Source organism: Hippoglossus stenolepis, chromosome 10 (assembly GCF_022539355.2).
Source record: "Hippoglossus stenolepis isolate QCI-W04-F060 chromosome 10, HSTE1.2, whole genome shotgun sequence".
Taxonomy (NCBI): Eukaryota; Metazoa; Chordata; class Actinopteri; order Pleuronectiformes; family Pleuronectidae; genus Hippoglossus; species Hippoglossus stenolepis.
The window spans coordinates 6,099,538-6,117,777 of record NC_061492.1 but is presented as its reverse complement, the minus strand read 5'-3'; the positions used below and the strand labels follow the sequence as shown (position 1 = coordinate 6,117,777).

The window sequence follows — 18,240 nt, the reverse complement described above, 5'->3', positions numbered from 1 at the left end:
CGTTCAGCCATTTTGTAAGAAAATCAAGCAAGTGCGCCGCCCTGTCTTCTCCTCAGACCTGCAGTTTGTTTCTTGTGCAATGGACGGGTAAGTGCGAAAGAACCACACTTTACTCTCCGCTTTTCAACGCGAGCCGGCCCCGCGGCCACTCCGCCACGCGCCCGCGGGTCTCGTCGGCTCGTCCCGGCTCCTCATGGCCGCTCGGGTCGAGAGTTTAACCGGGAAAGTTTACTCGAAACTGTTTTTTTCTCCTCCACGCAAACATGCAACAGTTAGCGGGGGCGCGAGCTAACTGGCTAACCAGCCGCTAGCCAAACCTAAATTTTCCGCATCTGCGTCGCTTTTGTGTGAGCGTCACCCTTTTTCTAGAGAGTTGAGAAGTTAAACGTGGATTTAACTTTATAGGTTTACATCTAACGTGTGTATTAGCATCGTGTCGTGAGCTGGCGCAGACTTTTTTTTATAAACAATGGCTTATTTTGGCGAACTGCCCCTCGGTAAGTTGGTTACACGGGAACTAGCTAAAGCAACGTGTCTCATTTCCGCATTCATTTGTCTGCGGAGCTCCAGGGCCATGTTGAAGATGTCTGGCCCGAACAGTTCACGCTGATTCAGTCGGTAGACTCCTTAAAAAAACCGGGACTAGGATCCACATTAGCCCGTTGTTGGCTTTCAAGCGTGCTCTCCACCTGAATCTGACAGTAATCGTCACAGTACTCGAGCGAAAAAAAATTCAACTCGAGGCAAAGCTCGAGTTTGAGTTCGAATCCGGCGATCCGACCAAATTCATCTCGTCGATGTTCGTGCAACTGAATGTGAAGTTTCACACTTTGTATTTCGTGTCGTCCTCAGCCGCCTAGACGCTGACTTGTACCCTCTGGGATCCGGCTACGTCCCTGAAATCGAGTAAGTATTTTGATTATTCATTACAGGTTCTCCTGTCTCGACGAGGGGGTCGATTTCCTGTTTGTTTGTTTGATTGACCAGTGTTACTTTTTTTGTTTTTCCGTGGATGTGTGTTACCAGAGTTTATAATTCTCCAAGTCAGTGTCGCGTGACTTATTATTGTTTAATTTCCTGTCTAATCGAGCACATTTTTCTCTTTCTCCACAGGAGTGTCCATGACATATCAGTTGGCACAAAGGTAGGCAATATTCAATCATCTTTTGTTTGTTGTTGCATTCCCTCATTTAATTTGTTATAGTACACAACTAATACTAGGATTTAACATTTTTCTGCACTTTTTTTGCAAAGTACATCCAATAGTTGTACTGTTAGAGCAGTTTAAAGTTTACGAGCTGAACAGTGGTCTCTGTTTTGTGGTTTATATTGCTGTGCAGATTAGTCTTTCTTATATTTACATGGATTTTAATAGATTTTACAGATGTGTCCCATTACAGTTAAATAAAATATATATAAGAAACAAAGCTTTTTTTAGAATTAACAAGTCTGAGTGGAAATGGAAAGGAATAGAGTCAAAGTTGGGGACGTGAGACACATTGAGTTTGCAAGAGCTTCCCCTATAATTACAGAAGTGCTGTGTAAAGCCATTACTCAACGTGTAATGAGTTTGTAGCTGCGCACTGGCTCACCTTTTTAAAAATTTATGAAATTCAGCCAAATGGTCAGCAGCCTGAGACGGTGACAACTTGGAGGTCTGTGAAAATTCAGTTTTCGATAATTGAATTGGAATAGATTACCTGAGGTGGGGCTTTATGTTTTCCTTCCCTGTTTCTGTTGGGCTATGTGATTGCTGGGGGGGAAATGAAACTTCCTGTTTACTTTCTGTGTTCTTTAATAGGCCAGTCAGCCTTACAGGAATGTTGAGACAGCAACTGAATTTGGTCAGAGTGCTTGATAGTTATCCTCTCTTGTTTCTGTCACAAGACCCCTCCACCAGCATGAGTCAAACAAATCGGCAGCAAAGTCTTGTCCAATGTTCATTCAGTGCAGCTTATGTAACTGAAATAGCATTGTTTGTGTATGTGTGCAAACTTGTTGGAGAAGGAAAACATGTGTTTTGTCACCGATGGCTGTTAACATGCATACCCGATATATAAAATCCTTGGTAACAGGGCCTATGGCAGCTATGCGCAGGAGGGGTAATTGATCTTGACTTAAAGCCGCAACCATCCTCCTGGGCAAAGGTCTTCACACTGTTTAAACAAGCCCTCTAATACATACACCCGTAAGAGGGACACACCCCACCCCCTCTATTCATTTGAGTCTGGTTTTCAACATGATCAACAAAGCACCGTGTCACGGGTGCCGATCAAGGGTTGGGATTTTCACTCCTGGTGTTTTCCTTTTTCTTAAACTTCTCCTGTTTTTATGGATTTGATGTGCTGCGGTAAAGATGATGCAGAGTTATGGAGCTCTGCCACGCTGGAATCTGTAATTATTCCGTCTGGGCAGAGCGTCTGGCATTCCGCGGTCACATTCCAATCTTCCCCTCCAGCCCCCTGGTGAGGCACAGCTCCCTACCCCCTCCACCGACTAAAGGCTGATCACACTGAACAAACATGTCTCTACCTGTGCTCGCCTCCTTTGTGCTTTTCTGGAGAGAGAACCTCCCACCAACAACCCTGCAGGGGCAAAATAATGTTGCTTGCAGTCTTAAGCACAAAAGAATCATCTCAGGTTTAGTTTCTGTGCTGGATCCAAAGTTGTTTTTCTCTTTGATGCAATGAAACTCAAGTGTATGGATCAAGGAAATCGCCCCAGGTCTTTTTTTCCCTTTTAAGGGTCCTGCATATTGTAGGAAGTGATGAATCTTCAACACTTCCTTAACATTGTGATGTCACATCCGGAACCTTGAAACTAAAACCACAAATATATCCTCTTATGGATATTTAAACTTTAAAATGAAACAAAGGAAATGTGTTAAATGTGAGATCTTTTTAAGTTCAAGGCATCTCCATTGTCAGCAAAAGGAAGTTGCTCCAGTTTCAGCCTGTGTGCCAGCAATGTGTCATCACCCCCTGAAGGTTACTATTATACTGTCAGTGCTCTGCGCAAACAAAGGATAAAACCAAGTCGATGTACATTTAGTGGGTTGGTGTTGAAATGGGTTTGGCACAGTTTTGAAGTCTGCTAACAAACCATGTATTAGTTCTTTCTTTCTTCCTTTGACTTGGTAACTTTTTCCTTTTGTGCTGCTCTGCAACATCAACCACTCAACCCTCAAAAACCCGTAGATATATTCTTCAGTCGGATGCAACGCAGGCTGATGTTCTGTGTGTGACTCGATTCTTCTGCTTTGTACTGTAGGCTGCCTCAGCTCTGTGGTTATTATTAGACTGAGGAAGTAGGGGGGAGAGAGAGGGAGAGAGAGGGAGAGAGAGTCTCAACCAGAACAGTAACTACCAGTCTCCAGGAGGATGTGAAGGAAAAAACCCTGGAAGCTGGTCTGATCTCACTGTTCTTCCTGTTAGGAGTTGGTCTGCTGACTGATAATGTTACGCCGCCTGCCCATGTCCATTGAGTCAGGCTGGAGCCACGTCCTTCATTTCTCATGGCTCGGATCTGCTCCTCGTCCATTTGTCAAGCGCAAATATTGTTTTTATATTTCTTCCCACCAAATAGAGCACACCACCCTGAGCTACACCTACTATTATTAGATGAGAGATCTTAACAGTATGTTGACTTAATATTCCTGTTGAGACAAGCTTCGTCTAGTTGCACCCATCGCTTTCTAATCTATAATTGTCTTGCCTTGTAGAGACAGTGCAGTCTGTCTGGATCATAGTAATTCTAGCTCAGTGATTGTATTACATGGATGCATTTAATTTGCCAATATTTTATAGAATTTCCAAATCTAAAAAAACAGCAAAAACCCATTGGAATGTCTCTCTGTGCTTTTAAGTTCATGAGTTACGACAGCAGACCCTTTTGCGTGGGCCTCAGTGCGAGAGGCAGCAGAGTCAGCCAAACCATCTGGAAGTCAAAGGGTAGTTTATACTACTGCTTACAGTGCTGCATTCTCATAGCAACTATCTCAGTACCCCACACCCACCTCTTTCCCCTCTCTCGGATTACTTCATTCCTGCCTTTTGTGAGTAGACTTTGTTGCCTGACTGGAAACTTCACCACAGCCGTGCATATTTAAAGGCCAGGATTCACTAGGTGGAGAAGAATACTCACAAACCTGTATGACTGGTTGTAGTTAAAACACTGCAGGGCCCTTCAACTCCCAGAGAGTCCTCGGAGCTCCATATGTGTGTGTGCTGCCGCGTAACAATGCCCCTAGTCTCAGCCTGAACAGGACCATCATTGTAGAGTGCTGTAGAGCTTAGGCTGCTGAGCCACTTCTTGTGACTGCAATACTTCATCTCACACAACCACAAACACACACGATGACGAGAACAGCCGTGAAACAGCATTTTATATCTACTGAAGCGAGTGAGAGAGAAGCTGGACGGGGTTCATTCAGCAGACACTGAGCTAGTGTGAGCCGGGAGTATCTCTGTCTTGTTTTCCCATCCAGAGGGCTTCAGTTTGTTATTGCCCTTCCTATTACTGAATTGAGAAGATGAGTTTTAATGACTGACAGCTGTCGACTCGTGTGCCCGTAGCTGAATAGTAGCTGTTCCTCGAGACTAAGGTGCCAAATTATCATATTTTGTCAGCAGAGTAAGATATGATGTGTCTTTAATTAGCGTGTACTGTACTGAATGAGATGGGGAGGTGAAATATCCCTGCTGACAAGGGGGGCGACTGAATTCCTCATGGTGAGCAAGGTGGAGTTTTTTCTCAAGCGCGTTTGCTAGATCCTCTTTTGGTTATCAGATTACTTCCTCCTTTATCACACAATGGCTCAGTAATAGGAGCGCTGTACTCTCCACCTGTCAAGCTGTGCCCTCATTGTTGAATGCTCTGAAGTAAACCATTGTTTTCTCTCCTTCTGCAGAGGGGATCCGACGAACTCTTTTCTTCCTGCATATCCAACGGACCCTATATCATGAACGCAGGTAAGGGGGGGTTGCCAGGGAAGGGTGAATCCCTTTTTTTCCTGAATTGCTTGGCGTGTCTGTGTTTGTGTTGCCATGACGATCAATCCATTATTCAAGAGGAACCAGAGCCTTCTGTTCTCTTCCTGATTGTATCTGCCTCTTGTTTTCTCTTGCAGCCAATGGCAACGACAGCAAAAAATTCAAAGGTGACGTCCGCAGCCCTGGTGTTCCGTCACGTGTGGTCCACGTACGCAAGCTTCCCAATGACATAAACGAGGCCGAGGTTATTGGCCTGGGATTGCCCTTTGGGAAGGTCACCAATCTGCTGATGCTGAAAGGGAAGAACCAGGTAAGGAGAGAGAGAGAGAGACAGGTCTGCTCACCAAACCTGTATGGTTTGCACTCGTTTTTTTTTTTTTTATGTCTGGGGCAAGGGATCGGTTTTCTATCCATTGGTCCTGACCTAAAAATGACAATTACCCTTCTGCTACATCCTTGTGGTTTAGTGGGAAGAGAGACAATTGGTCTTGTAGAGATATCCCGGAGGAAGACGGTTTATCCCTTCTTCATTTTGTTTTCTGTTATTTTACTCAGTTCTATGTCAAACCCAATAGAGATCTCATCAAATTTGGCTAAAAGGAGACAAACATTGCAGTTAATTAGAGCGCTTTACGGCAGATGTGCAAAATCAAGAATGCTCCCTGAACATTGCTGCAGGGTGCTATCTTATTGTATGTGTTGGGAGCAATAGATTGAATTTGTGTCTGTGGTCCTTCCCTGCAGGCGTTCTTGGAACTGAACAGCGAAGAGTGTGCACAGACGATGGTGAGCTACTACTCCTCTGTCACTCCCGTCATCAGAAACCACCCCATCTACATGCAATACTCTACCCATAAGGAGCTCAAGACGGACAACTCTCCCAACCAAGTGGTAAGGGCTGCCTGTCACACATGGTTTGCATATTGGCTGTTTTGACTCGAGGCTTAAATTAGTTTAGTCAATAAGTTAAAGGGTGTATATGTCTGCTTTGATCTTTATAAATGCTCTAAACGGTGCAAGGTGACATTTTGCCAGTTATTTTGCAATGTGGACAAAATATCTGTGCTAATAATTACCGTAGTTAACTGTTACATATCTCCATTGTTGTTAAGGAATTCCTTTTGCTTTTCCCCCTTAGCGTGCGCAGGCAGCTCTGCAGGCAGTCAATGCTCTGCACGGTGGTGGGATGGGAGGCATGGCCATTGCCACAGATGCAGCAGCCATGGGAGGAGCAGGGGGTCAAAGCCCTGTTCTCAGAGTCATAGTGGAAAACCTCTTCTACCCCGTCACGCTGGATGTCCTACACCAGGTACAGGCAGTTTTATTACTGTATAGATATAGAAAAAAATCTAGCAAGATTTCTGTCGTGGTTGCCAAAACTGCCATAACTGTAGTTACTGGAAAATGTTATTTTTGTTTTGACATTGCAATTTAAAATTTGAAAAGAATTCCATTTTGAGTTTGAGAAACATAACTTCACCACCACATCTCTCATTCCAGGACAAGCAGCAACAGATATTCAGACAATATATACATTTTTACAAATATGTACATGTATTAAAAAAAAGCTTATTTTGCCCGAAGGTCTCTGAAAAGTTACGTTATATCACGCTCAATTTAATTGACATTTTGTTGTTCTATTTTAGTTGTTTTAAAGTGGGTCTTAAAATGTATTACTAAGTGGTGTAAAGTCCTAATTCTAACTTGCCCTAAGCTGAAGCCTTCCACCCACTCACCTACTAAAAATATATTTTGATATTTCACTGTTTTTGCATTTGCCTCCTTTCTCCTGTCATCATTATGTTACTGAGAAATAGAGCTTGTGCCTCCCAGGTGCACCATAGTTAAGTGCAGTGGTAATAATGTAACTCTTGTTTTAAAAACTATGCAAACCTCCCTCCCTAATCCTTAAGTATAGCTGTCATAAGTGTGTTAAAATGACATTCCTAATAGGCCCTATCTCCTCCCCAGATTTTCTCCAAGTTCGGAACAGTGCTGAAGATCATCACTTTCACTAAGAACAACCAGTTCCAGGCTCTGATCCAGTACGCCGATGGCATGACAGCTCAGCATTCTAAACTGGTAAGACAACTTGTGTCAGGATGTTTCGGCCTGAGGTTGTTACCGTGATGTCATTGCGTGCTTTGCCGTATTTAGTAGAATGAAAACTGGTTATGCAAAATGAACCAGACTAAAGCAAACTGCTGCAGTATGTGTTTATTAACACAAGAAACTGTAGGTAGTTACAAATGTAAAACGCCTTATGTTAACATAATCCTAATGTTACTATCTCTGCCTCAGTCTCTGGATGGACAGAACATCTACAACGCCTGCTGTACCTTGAGAATTAGCTTCTCCAAGCTGACCAGCCTCAATGTCAAGTACAACAATGATAAGAGCAGGGACTACACTCGACCAGACCTCCCAACTGCAGATTCACAGCAATCTCTTGATCACCAGACCATGGCCGCCGCTGCATTTGGTGAGATTGGATGTGATTTCCGAAAGTTTTTGTTTGTGGTTATTGTCCATAAACTCATGTACAAATAATTCAGTTGCCTGTGAATTTGGTCATTAAGTACACATTCAATAGAAAAGCTTGTTCTCTTACTTATCATGTTTCCTCTTGTTCAAGCTGCTCCAGGATTAATCTCGGCCTCTCCTTATGGTGGTGCTCATGCCTTCCCCCCAACCTTTGCCATCCAACAGGGTCAGTACACTATTTTTTTTTTTCCCCGTAAGGCCGACATTCTTTCTCCAAACAATATCTAAAGTGCAATCAATTCATAGGTCCGTTTCCCATAGGTCTGTCAATGCCTGGTATGCCCGGTGCCCTGGCGTCCCTGGGTATGAGCCATGGTGGCATGGCAGCCGCAGCTGCTGCTGCCAGCAGGCTCGGCCTATCAGGCCTCACTGCCACTGGGGGACACAATGTCATGCTGGTCAGCAACCTGAACCCTGAGGTCAGTACACTCAACCTGGCTTAGCAGCTCTTCATCCTGCCTCCATCGGCGCTGTGCAGAGAAACATTAAAATAATGCAGTGCCCTTTGTTTCACTATGATTCTTGGCCGTGGATCCATTTGTTCAAGAGAAACCAGTGTTTCATCGCCCGTGTCCCACCTCCACTACCATGTGATTAGTCCGACTGCCCTGACCACAGTTTTTTAACGAAAGGGGGGTCGTCAAGTCAAAAACCTCTTCTCTTTCAGGATCCTCTCTGTGTTTGACCAAACCTGCTACATTTCTGACCTGCCACTTTGCTCACTGTGAATTTAAAGTTTATTCAAAACACTAACTTCCTTTTTATTTTTGAACTTACCATTTCATATCTTCATTTTTTTGTCCATTAGTTGAAATCATTCCTGAGTTGTTGGAGAGACAATATTACTTTTTTCCTTGTATTTTGTAGACACACACGTCCATTAAGTAGGATTTCTCTAGTATAGTATGTAGAATGTATAAGTAGTCGGCACACTCATTACATTAAGTATAGTCATTACAGTAGACCAATACATTTCACCTATACATTTAGACTTTTAGGGATAACTATTGTTTTTTTAGATTTGTATGTCAATATAATGTAATTTAGGAAGATTTAAACTAAAAAGCCTGTAATCTAAAAGTACATATTGTCTCTGCCTTTTTCTGTATTTCATTGTTAATCTTTTTTTCTCTTCTGTTTCTTCTAGTGTTCCCATAGTGACAATGCATTTTAATTTAGCCAGTTCTACTGTCTGAAGCACTACATTTCTTTGTGTATACTGACCTTGTTTTTACTTCCTTTTTTCTCTCTCTTCTTTCTCTGTCCCCCTCTCCCTCTGTTTTTTTGTTTTAAAACACCCTCACCTCAACCCTTGCCAACTGACTGCACGCCCCATGACCAATTGTTCCCTCTGTCCTCCTCCTCCTCCCCTCTGCCACTCCTGTTAATACTACGACCACTCCTCCTCCCATCCATCCAACGATCTCGCTCCCTCATTCATTGTCCCCAATTTGGACACCAACCACAAATTGAAAACAAAAAACACAACATTGGCACCTCTGCGGTCCCCCCGATTTTGCCACCATCTGTCCTTCCACCACCTTCCATTTCTCCACCTCATCTACTCTCTCCCTCCTCCTCTCATGCTGTTTGAATCCCCTCCTCCTCTTGTCCTCTCTTCATTCTCTTCGTCCCTCATGCCTCTCCTTCCTCCATGGTACTGTGGCCTTCCTGTGGACCTCGCTGCCTGTGGCCTGCGGACATGTCCCGACTCCACTCCACTGTCCTCCACTCCGCTCCGTCTCTTTTCCCTGTCCCCTGTTCCCTCTCCCCCTTTGGCCCCCTGCCCCGCTGCTCCCCCTGCTGTCTCTAAAGAGCGTTACGCCACACTGCCTCTTTATTCTTTTCGGTACGTTATCATCCTTTCATCTCCTTTTTTTATTACTACTGTTACCTGGCAAGGTGGGCAAGTCTTGTCTCATGTTGTTGGCTTTGTTATTTATTTTTTTTTTACCACTGATGGCTCGTCATCAGGCTTCAGGGCTATGAAGAGTGGGGGTGTCTGTTTGTTTTGGGGGGTTTGGATGACCGGTTTTGGTTGATGTGGGTTTGTATAAGGGAAGTAAGGTGAGAACCCCTCACAAAGCTGCAGCATTTCATTTCATTTTTTTAAAAGCCCTTGTTTACTCTCCACGGGCAGTTTTTCATATTCAAAGAGCTCAACCCTTCTATTTGCATATTGCTCCACTAAATAGAAACGTAGGGACGATTTTGTCCAGAAATTAGGCAAAACGCTTTTCTAAATTCTAAAGCATCACCCTGCGGAAGTGGAAGAATGTCAACAAATTATTTACTTATTGCACCATCCAATTTTAGGCCATTAAAATTCATTTAATTTAGTTTTCAAGATATTTTTTTTCCGTGGTTGCCTCGAGTCATTCAGTACAAAGAAAGATGAAATGCTGCTGCTCCTCTAGTGCTTGTGAGTTGACATATTCCTCGGACTATGTCACCATATTACTCTTTTGCAGTGTGGCTCAGTTACTCTGATGTAGGTATGTGCATGCTCAGTTTATTCCTGCACGTCGCTCTATCAGGCCCTCAAGTTAATCAAGTAATCAACTTTTTCTTGTGTAGATAGTTTTAACTGATCAGAAACGCTCCTTGATTTTATTTTTTTCCAGCCCTCTTCAGATTTTTAACTCCCCCTTCTAAAGCAGACGTGTTGGCTTAACATGGCATCCATGTAATTGTTATCTAAGGGGGGGTTGTGTAGGTTTAGTTGTAGAAATTCCACTCAGAATTGACCAGGAAATTAGTGACTAGCCTGACAATTACTTTTCAATCATACATCGTTCATGTAGTAGCAGTATTATGAATGAGTCTGATTTGATGGTTTAAATTGTTTTTGTTGCTGTGGTTGTGTGGCAATATGTTCAGGTTGTGTTGGTCTCTGTTGCACGTGGATTGTGACACCTTCCTCTTCCTCCCTAGGTGTGTATGGCGACGTGATGAGGGTGAAGATCCTGTTCAATAAAAAGGAGAATGCTCTGATCCAGATGTCCGATGGCACACAGGCCCAGCTAGGTAGCTACACCCCAGACCTGTAACACACTATTTACTCTTTGATCCGGCATCTTCTTTCATCTTGTCTTTTGTTCTACCATGCATTGTTCTCAGTCCTTATTCAGTGCGTCTCAACGGAGCAAACAGTACAGGTCCTTCTCTGATAAACAGCTGGTTCCCTGTTTCTTATTATGTACTTGTTTCATTAGTTTTACTATATCTGAGTATGCCAAGTGTTCAGAAAATCTGAATGTAGAAAGGATAAGGATGGAGTTTTGATTAAATTAGCCCCAGCAGACTGTTACTAATAACTAGAAGGGCACTCGGAGAGCACACACCTCCTCCCAGGCTGATTGGCCACTTGATCACCATATTGCATAGACATGTATTGAGATCAGATACATGTACCCTGTACATAGACATTTTCTACAAACTGCTTATATTAAACAAATATCCATCCTCGTGTAGAGATAATAAACCAAAAGATTAGAACTTAATACTAGATTATTTATTTCAAAATGTGAATATCAATATGAAACGGTGAAAATGGCCATTTATAGACCCGTAGTAAAAATATTGCAACGGTTCTAAGCTCTAGTTCTTGCTATTCAGTAAATTAATAGATCCCCTCCCCAAGGAAACAGATTTTGATTAACAAAATCCTTGTTAAAAAGGTTTTCTGTGTTAGCAACTAATGAAAAACGTTTTGCCCGGTATGTTTGTGATTATGTTATTTAAAGTGTTGTCTTTCCTGTCGTTTGTCAGCTATGAGCCACCTGAACGGCCAGCGGCTGCATGGCCGGGCCATGCGCGTGACGTTGTCAAAGCATACCACAGTGCAGCTGCCCAGAGAGGGCCACGAGGAACAGGGCCTTACAAAGGACTACAGCAACTCACCGCTGCATCGCTTCAAGAAGCCTGGCTCCAAAAATTACTCCAACATCTTCCCACCCTCTGCAACACTCCACCTCTCCAACATACCGTGAGTGCTGCGGCAGGAGCCTAATTTACACTCCCACTCTCAGCCATTGTGCTCTAAGCTTTTTGCCTCTTCTCTTTTTTTCTTCTATTTTTAGTGCTTTGGTTTAAGTAGTTGCGACAGTATTTTCTAAACATTCTACTCTAGAGGTGGATTTTTAGATTCAATCATGCCTCTTGTGCTTTTGTTTTAAACACACCTGTACGGAAACACAAATTCAAATGAGTAAAGGGAATTTAAACCCACATCAATAATTCATATTTGTTTTTTTCCCACTGCTTTTAGGCCTTCAGTGGTGGAGGATGACCTCAGGAGACTGTTCGCCAGCTCAGGAGCGACAGTCAAAGCATTCAAGTTCTTTCAGTGAGTCTCAAACCATTTACACTCCATTTTCCTGATTTATGTCCTTAAGCATAGTGAAATTCTTGTTTTTCAACCACAACACATCAAATGTTAAGCAACCCACATAAACAATACATTGTTTTCTTTTATTCAACAGAAAAGACCGCAAAATGGCCCTGATCCAGATGGGCTCAGTCGAGGAGGCAATCGAGTGCCTCATCGAGTTCCACAACCACGATCTTGGAGAGAACCATCACCTTCGAGTGTCCTTCTCCAAATCCACCATCTGAGTGCCTTCCCTTCCTCCCTCCAAATCTGCTGCCACTTGAACGCTGCTTCTCTCAAGTTCGCCTTCAGTGGAAATAGCAACCATAACACATCTGTGGCTGTGTTTCTGTGTAGAGCGTTGCTCCCAAGACCACAATTCTTAGTCATTCCACATCGTTAATAGGTTTGGGCATCAGATTTGATCAAGTCTGCTTATTGATTCCAGTTCTTAAATTCCAATTATATTCATATTTAGAGAAAAACCATACAGAAAAGACACCAAAAACTGAAATTATTTTGAATAAAAATATTGCTAATTAAGAATAATCCTTCCTGACATACACAAATTAGTCATCATGGATTTTGTGTTTGAGGTAGATCTGCTTGCTATTACATCAGTGTGTTTCACAATATGTAGACATTTTCAGGAGTCATCATTCCCCCTGAAAATGTGTTTTCAAAATGCCCTTCACTACAAGAGATGAGAGCAACCTCAGAATTAGCAACATAAAATGCTGAAAATGACAATTTCTTACCAAGATTTGGCTCAATCAGACCCACGACTCCCACACATCACATTATTTTGCTGGGCACCATTGTTGCATTCCAGATTATTTGCGCCCGATAATGGAAATCATCTCTTCAGTTGTTTGCAAAAAAAGCTTCTGTCCATAATTATGTAAAAATTTAAATGCTCAGGCAAGATTTATCAAGTGGTGTCAACAAAAGTGTCTAAACTTTGATTAGATTCAGTTTTTTATTAAAAGCACTGTCTCCAGTTCCGAGCAGATCCCTGGTGCCCAAACCTAATCGAGTTGTTCCACCAATAAGTTCCAAGTGAGATCCTACGAAACGGGGCAACATTCTGCATTGAAACATACTGAAAGTATATCGGGAGGTAAAGTCGAGGAAGCTGATGAACTGTCGCGTTAGGTCACATTGCTTAAAATCACAAAGAAAAGACCCTCCACCGCAGATTATGTGGATGAATCGGATCAGACACACTTCAGCATTCCTTCTACTACCATAGTTGTGTCGATATATCTGTGTGTGTGTGTGTGCCTTTTTGAAATGCCACTTTGAACCTGTTCGGCCAGTCGGTAATGGGTTGAGACGAGGATTTTGTTTTTGGCTCACAGACCCTACAACTCATTTCCCAGTTTTACGTTTTGGTTTTATCTTCTCGTAACTACCCACATATTTTCTTTTGGGGGAACCATACCACTATCTGAAGTTGTCCTAATAAGAATAACATTGGTCTTGTGCCTTACTTTGCCCCAACCAGATTGCCTTAAGCATTGCTCTGGCTTCATTTCGAAATCGTGGTTCTCAAAATGCCTTTTTATTTTTTCTCCTCCATGCCTATTTGGTGTGTACCAGCATTTGTAAAATTGGGGAAAGTGGCTTATTCATTGTTTCTTCTTATGTAAGGATTTGTATGCATATAGCCTCATCATATATATATGTAGAAACTATGAATGTAAGTCAGTTAGATGCCTAATATCCTTGCTAGGTGACGTAGCTCTATTAGGTGTATTGTGGCAGGAGTGCAGCGGTATTCAGGCTTCCTGTCCTGCAGTCCCCCATTCACCTCCATTCAGTCCTCTGCAGGGCCGGGGGGGGTGGCCGTGGGCCTCATTTAACCATATTATGTTCATTTGTATGTGGACGCGTATATTCATTTATCTTTCTTTTTAAATGTTAGCATTTACATGTGTATCACTTCTAAGCTTAACTGGTAACCTACATGTAGTGGCTGGGTTTGATCATTATCACAGTGCCTTGACTGCTTGAGTCTTAAATCAGAGGCTGAAACACTTAGTGGCCTGGTCAGTTGATTTTGTTGTATACCTCTAATTCAACTGTGTGATCTTACCTGTCTGCATAGATGCCTTTATCCCATTCTATTCAGGTAGCCGTACCTGTGAGAGGGCAGCTGGGAGGCATTCGTCAAATTGATAGCAACAACGGTCTTGGACTGTCTACAAACCCAGTGTATTTCTCTTAAATTCAGGATTAACAGGATTACAGGGTGAGCCAACCCTCACCCATCCCCTGTCTGTGTCCCCTTACGCCACAGTCAGGTTCTCTAGTGCACTTTTCCTCAATGATAGGTCCAAGTTGGCACCGTCACGCTGAAGTCTTAAAACGTCACATTCCTGCGTGCCTCAAGCACCAGATATCACAGCCTGGACCACTAGTCTCGGACCAGATACAGACACGCTCTGTCTCTATTTTTGTAAAAGATTGTTATGCATGATTTAACAAAGCTTCATGTAGCTGCAAACGGTTATTGCTGTTAAGGACCAAAGTATCTTCTATCCCTGCTGTTTTTGTAGTGTTGTGATTTCTTAAAGGTTTTTTTTGTCACATTCCTGTTATTCCACAAAAAAAAAAAACCAAGGCTTTGATTTTCCTTGTTTCTGTTCCTCAGAACAGTTTGGACGAACGTCACAGAGCTAAATGAGTTTTGGGTAACACCGTATACTGTACCCCTTTTGTTTGATTGACTTTACAAAGAACCTAATTTGGCTAGCGCTCGCTTTAGAAGGGATCCTTAATTGATCCTCAGTCCTAGCTGTGATGTTGACAGTGTAGATTATATGCCTTTCAGTTTCTGTTTAAAGCTTTTATTTTTCTCTCCTTTTTTTTATATGGGGGCGGGATGGGGTTATTGTATGAAAGCGGGATCGATGGTTGTATATATTCGTGTTTTTGTACCACAAAATCATTTGGATTATATCCACTTTACGTTCAAAACATGTATATTTTGATAAAACAATACAGACCTATTGAGCTCTTTGGAGCTGTAAAAACAACAAAAAAACTTTTGTAACACAAAGACATTAAACCTATCTGAACACACAGAAGTGTCTCTGTATGTGCCCCGCTCCCCTCCCTCCCCCCCTTGCAGTTCTGTTCTTGTCTCTTGCATCTTCTGCTGCCTTCAATAAATCTTTAGTTTGTTCCCTCTTTCATCTGGCCTCATTTGGTTTCTGTCTCTTCCTCTCTGTCCTGTGGACCTGCTGCTCTGTGTCGGTTAACATCTCGTGTAACACTTTCCACATTTCTCATCCTGTTGTACTACTGGTGAGGTTTTAATTTTCATTTATGTTTTTTTAAATCTTTTACTATATTTCCAACTTTGTACTCATCCCATCTGAAACCTGACTGACTGCTCATCTGGGCTCAGCTCAATCCCGCTACAGTGCTTTGATGAAACTGCTGCCGCGATGATGGCAGGGTGGGGAGTTAATTCGATATGCAACGCCGGATGTTCCCCCATTCTCCATGATTCAGAATAATCCTCCTGTGCTCAGCTTTGACCTTTTCCAGTTTTTAGCAGATCCCGTCTTAATCTGAGAAGAAGAGGAGAAGAGTTGCTGTGGAAACCAAGTCGCTGTAGCTCATCAAATTAAATATTAAGAGGGAACACAAATGTAGAATGCCTGGCATCCTTGGGCATCACCAAGTTTGTCAAGGAGAAGAATCCAATTGACAAAGTAGTTGTGCACCTCCTGAACCACCAGGGGGAGGTGTTGCTCTCCGGTGGTGCAGAAAGGCTGTTGAGCAGAGGTGACTTTACCTGCCACTCACAATGTCAATAGTTAGTGGCTTAATATCAAGTGCCTGCTCGAGCTTTCTGGCCTCATTTCTTTTTTTCCCCCTTTCTTTGGCTTACTCACAAAGCAGCGCAGAGGATTAACCTCGGATCTTCTTGACTTTTCGAAAGGGACAAATGAGGGAATCTGGTCCAGTGGTGTTTGCATTCGAAGCTGGATTTTCTCGTCTAATCCCAGTAGCTTGTGGAGTGTGGTCTTAAACACGGCGAGCTCTGCATTTGTATGAATCTCACAGAAAGAGGCACTTGTTCTTCTTCTGTTATTGCTTTGCATAAGGAGGCATGCTTGAAGGTCACATTTAAAAACAGACACCAGACAGAAGATGTACACGAAAAACTAAACATGAAAAAAACAATCTCTGCAGAATGTGAAAAGACTTCTCTTATTTTAATGTTGCCCCAGAGTCTTTAGTACATGTTGGGCTGTAAACATCTTCCCTGCCAGTAAGGAAATGACTCCATGGCAGCAGCCTGGTGCTTTGATGCTGCTTTGATACCTCAGACCCTTGTTTACTTGCAGCGTTTTTAGAAATTCACTCGGCATCAGGACTAATTTAGAGCAGAGAGCGGTCCAAACGGAGTCCTCCTCCCGGAATATGTCGGAATGCGAGGAGATTGCATAACTCAAAGTGAGAGGATCCAAATATATATATATATATATATATTTTTTCTTTTTTAGTTAACCAAATTCCTGAATTTATTGGCTCAAACAAATATGCTGCTTGACAAATTTAGACAGATTAAATTCAATTAACTGCAACTGGGTGGTATCTGCGGCAAGGGCAAACATTTTATTTTCCGCAATCATGATCCAAAGTCCTGTGTACTCTCTGAGCTCGGTTGCACCATCACACTATCTCCAAAACTTGCCTTTGTACTTTTAACTACTTCAGTGTGTCGTCTGCACCCCACCCCACCCCCCTCTCCCATTTGTTTGCCAGATCCAGACCCTTGGGATGTCCCTGGCCTCATCCGGCGCTGACTAAATGCAACCATGTGGGGGTGGGGGGGGTGATTCCCAACACATCTGGCAACATTTATTTACATCAGCACTGTGGTCTTTAATCAAGCAAATACTGGCAAACATCAAGGCCACACACAAACACACACACGTGGAGGCTGAGAGGGCGCGCACGTGGTTCAAGAGACTGATCCTGGAGGTAATTTATCACATGTTCAATGTCCACAAGAGACATAATCACAGAGGGCGAAAAACCCACTGGATGTCTGATGCGAGACTTAAACGTTGGCCGAATTTAAATGGATGCTTTGTTAGTCAACATTAAATCGTCTTGATTTGCGGTTTAGGTTCTGGAGCTGGGAGATCATTCACATGTCCATAATTTATCTCTCTCCAGCAGAGTTAAACTGCAGAGCAATCACAGACTTAACCAGCTATAAATTCCAGGCTTTAAGACCCTTTTTACGGAGCCGTGCATCCATACTTACTCACACTAATTTGGATTTAGGATCACTTAAAGAGTCCCTCGTAGCAGAGTCCTCCCCACTCTGTTTAGTCTGCAGAGCTTACATGAGATTTAGCCTCACTTTGAGAGTGACAGAGTCGAGGAGGAAAAGGCCCGGAGCCGGGGTGAAGGATGTCTCAAATCTGGAGTGGCTCCCCCCCTTTAAAAAAAATTTAAAAAACAAGCCACCAGGAACCTATCCACCTGTTTACATATGCACGCCTCAGACAGATGTTGAATAATTCATCCAGAGAGGCGGACAACATGCAGCTGTATTTGGGTTATGGTGGGGGGGTGCATGGGTTTGCCGCCCTACCTGAATTTAGCAGCCAAAAATTATAGGCATTACTTGGCAGGCAGAGCAGGGCAGAGTAAAACTAGGACAGTTTGCATAATGGATCCGACCGAGAGGCACAATCAGATGTGAGAGATGGAGCCGCAGAAAGGTTCCTTTTTAAAATGATATCATGGGCCTTTTTGGAATCGGGCGTGACAAGTCCACGTTTGATTTATTTATCTTTTTTTTTAGCAAATCAGGAGCCGGAGGAGTTTGTACACTGCAGAAAATCCTTTGCCTTTCCCAGGGGCAGATCCAGGGATGGGATCGGGGGGGGCACCGGCCCCAGCTGAAATCTGGCTGGCCCCCTGTCCAGTCATTTTTCTTTATTCTTCTAATAAACAAGCCCCTTACTAAGGGTCAAAGTTCAATAAAGTTGAAGCCCAAGCAAAACCACACTGCATTTCACCTCATGAACATGAAGCAGATGTTTTATTCGGCTCCTCGCTCATGCAGATTGGAAGTGAACAGGAGGCTAAGGACATATTCACGTATCTGTGTCCGGGCTCTCACAAAACTCAACAACACATTTCTTGAGACTTTGTTTTCTTAGCCTTTTGATGCATGGGAAGTACCTTTTCTAAATGTGATGTGTGGCTTTGTTCAAAGCTTCAGAACTGATCGTAAACAAGGAAGGAATTAAATGAGCTGATGAACATATGAATTGTATTTCTCTTTATTCATTG

General features: G+C 42.9%; 1 protein-coding gene across 4 annotated transcripts; it reads left to right on the top strand.

Annotated features, from left to right (window-relative positions):
* On the top strand, positions 1-14,996 carry ptbp1a (polypyrimidine tract binding protein 1a). 4 transcript variants are annotated; one of them, XM_035169050.2, is made up of 16 exons: positions 1-87; positions 853-906; positions 1,114-1,144; positions 4,910-4,970; positions 5,129-5,301; positions 5,736-5,882; positions 6,130-6,300; positions 6,963-7,073; positions 7,293-7,473; positions 7,636-7,701; positions 7,797-7,954; positions 9,351-9,384; positions 10,470-10,562; positions 11,307-11,523; positions 11,806-11,883; positions 12,020-14,996. In XM_035169050.2, the coding sequence occupies exons 1-16, from the start codon at positions 80-82 to the stop codon at positions 12,150-12,152; spliced, it is 1,716 nt and encodes a 571-aa protein (XP_035024941.1). In that variant the 5' UTR covers positions 1-79; the 3' UTR covers positions 12,153-14,996. The 4 variants fall into 4 exon arrangements, with proteins under 4 accessions (XP_035024941.1, XP_035024939.1, XP_035024940.1 ...); XM_035169048.2 differs by having other exon boundaries at positions 7,782-7,954; XM_035169049.2 differs by having other exon boundaries at positions 7,627-7,701.
* The last annotated feature ends 3,244 nt before the right edge of the window (positions 14,997-18,240 follow it).

What these genes read in the sequence shown, in the direction of transcription:
- ptbp1a (XM_035169047.2), top strand. An exon ending in ACAACTCTCCCAACCAAGTG is followed by an intron (nt 5,883 to 6,129) that starts GTAAGGGCTGCC and finishes TTTCCCCCTTAG; the next exon opens with CGTGCGCAGGCAGCTCTGCA. An exon ending in AACCTTTGCCATCCAACAGG is followed by an intron (nt 7,702 to 7,781) that starts GTCAGTACACTA and finishes ATCAATTCATAG; the next exon opens with GTCCGTTTCCCATAGGTCTG.